Source organism: Chlamydotis macqueenii, chromosome 1 (genome assembly GCF_036417535.1).
Source record: "Chlamydotis macqueenii isolate bChlMac1 chromosome 1, bChlMac1.mat, whole genome shotgun sequence".
In the NCBI taxonomy this organism is placed as follows: domain Eukaryota; kingdom Metazoa; phylum Chordata; class Aves; order Otidiformes; family Otididae; genus Chlamydotis; species Chlamydotis macqueenii.
Window position 1 is genome coordinate 207,562,851 of NC_141556.1, and position 9,776 is coordinate 207,572,626.

At 46.9% G+C, this 9,776-nt stretch overlaps 1 protein-coding gene across 2 annotated transcripts; it reads right to left on the bottom strand.

The window, feature by feature from the left end:
* Positions 1–627: 627 nt before the first annotated feature.
* PRSS23 (serine protease 23) lies at positions 628–8,932 on the bottom strand. 2 transcript variants are annotated; one of them, XM_086739651.1, is made up of 2 exons: positions 8,723–8,932; positions 628–3,761 (listed from the first exon to the last, which is right to left on the bottom strand). In XM_086739651.1, exon 2 carries the CDS (start codon positions 3,746–3,748, stop codon positions 2,630–2,632), a length of 1,119 nt encoding a protein of 372 aa, XP_086595777.1. In that variant the 5' UTR covers positions 3,749–3,761; positions 8,723–8,932; the 3' UTR covers positions 628–2,629. The 2 variants fall into 2 exon arrangements, with proteins under 2 accessions (XP_086595777.1, XP_086595778.1); XM_086739652.1 differs by lacking the exon at positions 8,723–8,932 and adding an exon at positions 7,720–8,046.
* Between the last annotated feature and the right edge of the window lie 844 nt (positions 8,933–9,776).

A 9,776-nucleotide genomic window follows, 5' to 3' on the forward strand; every position in this document is an offset into this window, starting at 1 on the left:
CTACAGTCCAACGAAGCAGTTGAGAACATAGGACCAGTGGATGGGAAATATGTCCAGTAAACCAGGACTGACATTCTCAAGCCCACATGACGTAGTCTGCACATCCAGAGTTCAGGAAAGTTGTATGAGTAGCAATTCCCAAATCACAAAGTATAACATTTTTGCACTCTAAAAACTGTGGGTCTCACTTTTGGCTTCAGAGGAGCTTTTATCTTACTGCATTAACTAAAAGATGGACCTGATTTATGACTTTATACTGACTGGTTCAAATTCCTCAAATTAGTTTATTGACCCTAAAGTTAACAAAAACAATGCAATCTTTTAGTCTAATATGTTATTTTCAGCTCTAACTAATCTGAGCTCATGATTGGCTTTGGAACTTCAACAATCATACAAAAGCTAAGATTGATTATTACCATCCAAATACACAGAGTAATTAAGCCTACTGAAAAAAAAAAAAAACAAACCAAAACTTCTATAACAGGTGAGGACAAAAGAAAATTGAAGGAAAATAAACAGCACTGAGGATATTAATCTGTTCTGTGTCTGAATGTCTTTACAAATAAATAACTGAAACGAGATGGAAAGTGCAACTCAAGTACAGTACAAATACAAGAATGTCAGCACTGAAATTCCATAACTTTTCTTTATTCACTGTGATACATTCAAACAAAAGTGCTCCAGATAACAGCCATAGAGTAAAGGAAATTAAAATTAAAAGGCAGAAAAAGACCATCAGATACATACGGAGATTATTCATATTTCAAAGCATTAGTAACTGCTTGTATCTGAGTGCACCAAAAGCCCACATGAGGGTCCACGTTTTTGTATGCTGCACCTATAAAAATAATAATCATAGGCAGCTCTAGCAAAAGATGTTTTTCAGAACTAGAGCCGAAGCCATCACAAAGATAAAGCACCATCAGGCATATGTTTACAAATGCCATAGTAATTAGTAGAGTGTAAGAAAGGCTTAGCTGAATTAACATTTTCCTCATACAGCGTAGGGAAGCTCTGCTCAGATGCATTCCTTCCCAGCTCTGCCATTTCACACCAGGGACTTGCATTTGCCCCACAACACCAAGCACCATGGGCAACTTGGTAAGCTTCAGGAGACAGTGAGAGATGGATGGAAGAGAAACTGGAACTGGAGCCAGTGTCTATCTTCCTATTTATAAAAATAATATTGGCATGGCAGCGTGTACTTAACCATGTTACTGCAACGCAGTGGCACAATCCACCCGAGAAACACCATACAGACCACATTGACTTCCCGATGCTGTCTGCTGAGCTACAAGTATTTGGCTGGACTGATTTTACCTATAAAAGACAGCTCTTGTTTCAAACTCCAGTTCTGCTATAGTAAAAATGTAAGTCACTGTTATCTGTAAGAGACAGCAGAGCATCACTTCATAGCAAACTCAGATTGCACCCGATAATGTGGCTCTGTTTCAGCTGCAGAATTACTGAACTGTGCATTTGCCAAGAATTATTCGTAACTCAACAATGTGATGGGGAGGAGGATTCCTACCCCAAACAACACAAGAAACAGAAGTCAAGATGTCACACAAATTACACTGTCAAAGGCATACAACAGAGAGACTTATAACTCTAGGGTCCCTCTACCTGGTGTATTTCTAGGTAGAACAGCATGGATCTTCAACAAAAAGGGTAAAACTCATTACAACCCTTGTCCTGCTCTCCCCTTTACCTGCTTTACAGGCAGCAATTCAGATGGTCAGCAAGACCAAAGAGAGGCTTCCCCTCTGAAAATTTGAGTTGCTGACACAAGATTTTCCTTAAAAGCTCTAACAGGAACAGAAAACAAGCTTCTGTCCCCAGACGCTTTCTATAATAGCATATTCATAGGGAACCTGCTAGGTGTAAGGTTATGCCCCAGCTGCTACAGAGACTTCAGCCCCTGTATGATTTGTATTTCCCAAAGCAGGATGTAATGGCACTGCTCATACGACCAACATCATCTTCCCAGTCAAGTCCTAGCAACGTCAACGTCTGTTTGCTCCAAAAGCATTTTTCTTAACTATTTACTCATAAAGTTTCAAACCATTTGGCCAAAAGAAGGTTAGAAGTGTTACGCAGTTATTTACCCTTCACGCTATTTGTGTGGCGTTCATCTCCCACAGTGTATGCCTTGCCCTTTTCACACTCCCTTTCTCATGCAGGAACGCAAAGCTGTAATGTTTGGGTTGCAACCACCACTAAATGCCCCTCTTCAGCCCCCAACAGCATAGAAATATTTTCTTTTAAGAGTTCAGATCAAAGCGTTTCTACTAATCCTAGGATTTATTAAAACAAACATTGTAGGCACGAGATAGTCAACAGCGTCCCTTTTATAAGATTCTTTGGAGACGGTTCTGATTTTGTACTGTTTACTGATCCGCCCCTAATTAATCTTCAGTTGCTCAGCTGCAAATTCAGCAAGTCCACCTGCTCCTTCCCCACCCAGCTGATGTTCCTTTCTCCCCAGTTTCAAGCTGCAATGACAGCACCACACAGCCCCTGTCCTGTTACAAGACCGTATCACACACGTTTGCAGCAGAAGTCTAGCCTTTCCTCAGGTAAGTAATTAAAACCAGTCATTAAGTGCTTTCAAGGAGTTTCATTGTCTTTATCCTTCCCTGCAGTCAAGGTAGTTGCCTTTGATCCAGTAACAGATCTGTGCATATTTGAGGGGTGTGATGCGAACAGCTACATTGAAATCCTGTGGGGTGCCATTCATGTCCACCCACTGATGGCCCGAAAATATTCCAATAATTTTACGCTCCCATTTGTGATTCTGCCTCTTCCACATCCTCACATACACCCCAGATCCACTTGCACCCGGCTGGGCATCGCACTGCTGGTACAACAGGTCATACGTTTCGTCTTTGACATCACAGAAACGGTAAACCAGATTTCCCGGACGATCATTGTCGTAGCCAGAGAAGTGAATCCTCCCTCCAGGCAAGTGTCTTGCTGGTGGGCTCACACCTATCTTCATAAACTTTCTTTTATGAGGCTTCTTGAGCTCCAGCAGGGCATAGTCATAATCCATGCCAATGTCATTGGCGTTGCCTTTGATCCATCCTTTGGGGACGTGTGTCCGTTTCACTCGGATCCACTGGAATTTCATTTTCTCAGGCATTGCTGAGTTGGTGATATTGGCCCCTTTGCTGCCATCTTTCAGTTTGGGCTTTAGGAACCCCACCCGCAGTTTCTGAGCTCCTTTGACATAACTCTTGCCATCATGGATGCAATGAGCGGCAGTAAGAACATGCTTTTCAGCCACTAGTGTCCCCGTGCAACCTGTAGATAGCTTCACCGATGTGGAGAACGGGTAATTCAACAAGAAGTCTTTCCCAAAAATGCTAAACCTGCTGTCATAGCCATAGATCTGCCTCTTAGTTCGAGATTTGCCCCGAGACCCATCACCGCCGCTGCTCAGAATATATATGCCCACTTCAGTTTCAGTGAGGCTACCATTAGCGTACAAGGTTTCATAGGACAGGTAGTTCTTCACTTCTTCATAAGTCGGCAGCGGAGAACTTTTGTGGCAAGCTGGGCCACAGGGAGATACCACTTCCAGTTTGGCTTCAGCATCAAACTGCGGTTTGTCCAAGTTAAGGGTAGACTGTGGCAGGATAACTGGAACTCTGTACGATGGCCAAGTTGGCTTCCAGTGAGAACTGGAGGGCATCACATCTTTAGCAGCACACAAAAGGAGGATTAATGTGGACAAGCCCGCCATTCTGAATGCCGCTCTGTGGAGAGCAAAAAAAAGTCCGGTTACTCACCCAAATGAGTTGCAAGATTAATCTACCTTGCCAAGTAACGGCTTGCTAACCAAGTATATACAATAAGGGTCAGGTGATCTGAATGGAGCAAACTATGTTAAGTACCTTAGACTCCACAGTGTTAAACTAATGCCTTAACCTGTGTCTTGAAACAAGTGTCCCAGATTAACACTGAAACACAGGGCATTTCACCCTTCAGTGTGCTGAGCCAGCAGCTCCCGGTTGATATCAGTGGGAAGTTATGGTATCTGCCTTCACATTGAGAAAAGAAAATTCAGACTCTGTGTAAATTCCCAGAAACCACAGCTCCTGCAAAGAGTAAACGTGTCTGTCCTCAGCTAGATTACAGCGTTCTCTGAAAGCTCCCACCTATTCTCTCGACTCCACTGAGAGAGGTCCTTAAATCACCTCACACCATTTGCTGTTGTCGTAGTTCAGCCCCGATCAGGACTTGGCCAGAGACACCAAGCTGACGGGAGGGACAGGCAGTGGACAAAGAAGGTAACCTGAACAGGAGCTGGGTTGCAGAACATGGCCTCACAGGAGACCCACTTCCCCTTGCAACTCATACCAGACGAAGGTTTCCGCTCCACGTAGCGTTCGCTCTTCCCTAGGCTTACATGAGAAAGGGTGATTCAATGACACCAGGGCAGCTAATGAACTAAGTTAACAATTCTTGAGGGCATTTTCTGTTAATATACTTATTCGTTTATAAAGTCCATTCATTAGAAATGCAAACCAGCCCCCTCTGAGCCCAGGGAGGCAAATGGGACTGTAGATGTGTTTACGAACCGCAGGCAGAGCGCCTCAGACTGCAGAGAACAGCGTGCACTAGTACTGCGTCAAGAAAATGTGTAACTTTAGTTTATTTGAAAATTAGCCATACAGCTGAATCGCTGCAGGAGGCATTGCACCCTGGGCAAGAAGGCAGGCAGGATCTCCCTCATACAAAGATTATTCAAACAAAGCTTCACAATTATGTTGAGCTTACACATATTTAAAACCCTGCTGAGGTTACACTGATCACAACTGCAGGATCATTCCTGAAATACCTCAAATGAGTAAACCAAAGCAAATCACGCAGGAGATGACCACAGCTATCTAAGAATAAAAAAGTAAAATCCTTCTCTCTGATACTTTTTTGCAGGAATACTCCATCCCTAAGACTTTGGAAGCTACAGCCTGCTAAAGTCCAAAGGTGCCCAACTCAAATATTGGGCCTGGATTCTTCCATTGTTGGTAGCATTCTCTTTGGGAGTGGAGGCTATAATTAAAAACACACAATGTTCAAAATATCAGTTGAGTCATGCAGGATATCGAAACATTTCCATTCCAAAAAACAGATGTGGATGAACACAGCTGATGCTACTGATGCCCACAGAGGTACTGACTCTTCCAGAAGTGACCACTCTGTTGGTCATTTTTTCATAAACAAACAGGACATCTTTAAAGTGACGTATTTTTTTTTTCTACAAGGGTTAAACTCTGTAGAATGTATTGCTTTATTCCTAATGGGCAAGCCATACTGGAAAATACAGGCCATTTTAAATATGAATCAGAATTGCATAATTTTGGATGTCTCAAAATGGGAAAATACTTGCTTATGTATTCAAGGAAAACCGTCAGCTCCTCTGGCTCCTTCCATGGCAGAGATGAATATTTGATGTGGCCGGGTGTTGGAAGCTACCAAATGAGCTGGTCTCACGTTGGTGTAAGGATGGCCCAGGGAACACTTGTTGTATGTCAGATATACTTGTTGTGTAACGGTGATTAGGAAAACGTAGAAGAAGAAGGTAACAGGGACAAGTGATACCAGTCCATCCCCACAATGACAGTATACACTAGCAAAAGTCAACTGTTAACGGTCCTGCTTGTGACAGTGAGGACTGTGCACTGAAATGTTTATTGGTCTCCCAGTTAGAAACTGAGAACAGGCTAAATCACAACTATGCTATGCATCAGGTAGCAGACTCCATTATTAAGAGCACATATTTACAAGCAGTCTGCTCTCATCTGCTTCACACCAAAGTTATTCCCACAAACTACATTTGAAGCTTTCCCAATAGCTGAAATTTCCGTCTGAATTACAACACGCATGCCACTCCTCGGATCTAAAAATCATCCATGCGCACTGAGCCAATTCTGGCCTTTATTTAGCTGGCAGGGAAAAACTGTAAGTCTCTTGTCAGTTGTCATTTGCACAAAGAGCAAGTTTCCCTTGTGCCTGTCAGCGCAGCGACCCAATGACGGGACTGCATGCCCAACAACTTCTCTCCTTCCTCTGAGAACATCATCAGGGCTGAGAGGAGAAATCACCTCTCCCTGCAACCGGCCCTCCCTCATCTCCCTGCCACCACTGCTGCAGCAGAACCAGCACTGTCCAAGGCAGTTTTAGACAGCAGAGGGCAGCCGCCCTATGAAGAGAAGGAGGCTGGAGCTGGGACTCAAGTTGGTCCCCAAAAAAAGGCTTCAGGAGATGGCATCTGTGTCTCTGCTGCGCTCTGTAAAGTGGTACTTACCCCACTTCACGTCTCCAAACACCCCTCCCCTGCTGCCTCTGTGCTATGATCAGATTGCAGATACAATGGGATAAAAAAGCCTTTTCATCAGTTACAGAACTTTTCCATTATTTCAATGTTATTAAAATCAAACCATAAAATACAGTTATGAGTTTATATCTGAACATAGAAGCTAAGCCGTGCTCACAAAGCAAGGCACATGCTGAAGCGTTTGTAATTAAGTCTTATCTGGAGACATAACTGGTACTGAATCAGCTCTGGGCTACAATAAATAGAATAAATATGTCTTATTTATAACAAGATGCCAAATTAGTACCTTTTTCTGCATAGATCCTTCCTCTTTAAAAAATAAAGTGGTTAAGCAGAAAAAAGAAGGAATTTTAAAAGTAGTCTAAATTTAAAGAGAGACCTACCAGTTAGTCTCTTCTTTCCTTTTCCTTTCTCTTCTCCTTTTTGTTTAAAATAAAAACAAAAAGCTGAAAAAATCAGGGTTAACACTCTCTATGGTCAGCTGCTTACTTGTGGGTGACCCTGAAAGATGTTCTCAAACAGAACAAACTGGGAAGAAGCGAGTATTTCCCGGAACGGCTATCACAAACCGATACCGAATGAATTACGACGTGCTGCTGTACTGTAGCGCTGCTCTTCTGTTTCTGTTTAAACTGTGTCATAAACTCAATCCACCCTTTGACTCAGTACAAAGCCCTGCTCTGATATCCAGCCTAGGAAACCCCCGAGAAAGCGGTTTGTACATAATCACACTTGCTAATGGCATTAAAATCGTTGGGAGAATGGAAACAGTGACAGCTACCCCGCGGCTCCCCATGCTGCTGAAACACTTTACAGACACATTTTCCTGCCTGCTATGGGCATTCCCGCCTTGAGATAGATGTTGGTGAAAGAGTACTGCCTTGTTCGGGATGGACATGAATCATTTTCTAATAAGCAAGTAATTTTTCTGGAAGAGTTTACTACTTCAGGGGTGGCTCTGGTAATAGATGGGTAAATAACAATAAATCTTGGAACATACAGTATGAAAGCCCGTGAAGCGAACAGTCTCCATTACATTTTGAAATGAAGAAAGTTTTTCCACAGTGCTGGAAGCTGGAATGGCAAAAAAAAAAAAAAAAAGTGTTTAAAAAAAAAAAGAAGAAGAAAGAAAGGAAACCAACAGAGTAAGAGAGAAAAACCTGCCTCAAACCAAACTACAAAGGTGAACTACATCGCTGTCACTGTCATGCCAAAATACCTCGGCTGCTTTTCTTAGTCACAGAACTTGTTAAAACACAGCAAAAATCATCAAGTCGCACTTTAAGAATTACAGAAGTCTAACTGCCATTAAAATCTAACATCTCTATCAGCCTGCCCGCGACGCTGAGGGTGGTGCGAGAGTCACGCTGCCTTACCTGCTAGACTGAGGGCTGTAAGAAGAGACGTCTCGGAAAACCTGAAACGCGCTGTGATATCGGCAGGCCAAGGGCGTCCGTTAACAGACGCAGCGGGCACAGCGGGTATTTTGACACGTGTGTCAGTGACACACACGCACACAGAGGAAAGGGATCATATTATGTGTTTATCGCTTAGCCCAGTTCCTACAGAATAATTTCACTGCCTCCTTTTGCCCTCTTTCTTTCCCTCTTTCTCCCTCCCTGCACGTAAAGAAGCTTTGGTTTCACCATGAAGAGCAAACTGTGTTACAGGCGGATGGTGATGGTCAACTTGAACAAAACGGCGAGCTGCGAGCAGGGAGGTGCATCCCCAGGGCTATCAAACACCTGGGCGATGCACAGCACCGGGGCAGCCGCGCAAGCGGGGCCTCCGCTGGGACCTTACCGACCCCTCGGCCATCGCTCGGGGCGGGAGGCGAACAACCGCCGCAAGCTCCAGCCACCGCTTCACCCAAGGGATGGTGTGATGTATTTCTTAAAAAAAAAAAAAACAACCCCAAAACTAAAAAGCTTGATGTTTTCAGTCACGGTGATGAATCAAACTGCAGGTCTGCAGCGGCTCAACCGGAGAGCGACTTCCGATGCCTCCCGAGCGTGGAATGCGGCAAAGGCGAATTTTCCACCCGCCGCCCCGTCAAAGTTGTCACCGGCACCAGCGAGCAGCGGCGCCCGCCGCTTCGGCCGCCCCCGTTATCCCTTTTGTCCGCCGTCCCCTTGATGCGAGCCGGGTTAAAACCGAAGCCGTGCCAGGAGGGCTCGCCCCGGGCCGGGACAGCGGCTCCCGCCGCCCGGCTGGCGGCAGCGCCCGGCCCGGTGCCCCTCAGCAGGTGAGGCGCTGGCCCCGGGGCACCGAGGGGCGAGAGCGGCCCTCGCCACCCTCCCCGCCGCCCCTTTGTCCCCCGGCGGTGACCCGCACCCCGCGGCCGCGGCACCCTCCCGCCCGGCGGGACCCGCTACCTACCAGCTCCCCGCGGCGGCGGCGGCGGCGTCTCCGGGAGCCGTCAGGCAGGTGGCGGGACCGGTTCCATCCCTCCCGCCGCCTCCGTTGGGCTGCGGGACCCCTCCCGCCGGGCGCCTTCCCTCAGAGCCGCGCTCCGAGCGGGGCGGGGCGGGGCGGAGCGGCGCCTCCCGCAGGTGCCTCCCGCCGCCGAGCCCGACCCGGCCCGGCCCGGCCCCGCTCCGCTCCGCAGCGCTCCCGGCGGCGCAAGCGCCCTCTGCCCGGCCGGCTGCGGGGGGCCGCGCCGGGACAGGCCGGGGTCGGGGCCTTCCTTCCGCGCAGGCCTCCGCCCGCGGGCCGCCGCCCCAGTGCACCCTGTGGGGCGTCACCCCCTATTTTCCCTTTTCTACAGCAATTTTCATTTATTTCCTGAGGAAAACCGTGCATTTTCCCTTCATCCTTGTTTACAGTCACGGTGTCCTGGCCACCAACTCCTCACCCCAGGGCTGAAGCGGGAGGTTTTGGGGTGCAGTCATGGTACCTCCGCAGACTCGAGGGCACCCAGATCTTTTTTCCCAGCCTTGGGGTCCCCAGCGTTGCAGGTCCCTGCTCACAGGGTCCCCAGGTGTGGGGTGACCCCCTGGGGTCTCTCCTGCCATGGCAAGGGCGTAAGCTCCAGGTGCTCTGCGGTCCATCACCTCTGGTGCCTCATCAGGGGGGGTATTCAAATTTAATTGTCAGACACATTGTTCGCATGGGTTTTAGTTACTCATCCTTCTTGAATCCTTATAATGATACCTGGCGAGAAAAGAGGAAACTGGAGCCAAGAAGGCAAAAATCATAGAATCCTGCAATGTGTTTTAACTCCGCGAGAAAAATCCACAGAAGGTTTTGCCAAAATTCCCAGCTGATCGCCATTACCCCAGAAAGGAAATATAAATTTCACAGGAATCAATTTATTTGCTACCTTCTGCTGATCTCTTCACCTCACTGCTACCGTTACAAAGGACCTGGAGGGCTTGAAGCATGGCAAAGCCCTGCCCCACGCATAGACCCTCCATGAGGAGCTGAGATGTTA

Bases quoted from the DNA above. Each gene is read 5' to 3' on its own strand.
- PRSS23 (XM_086739651.1), bottom strand. From the start codon at position 3,748: ATGGCGGGCTTGTCCACATTAATCCTCCTTTTGTGTGCTGCTAAAGAT.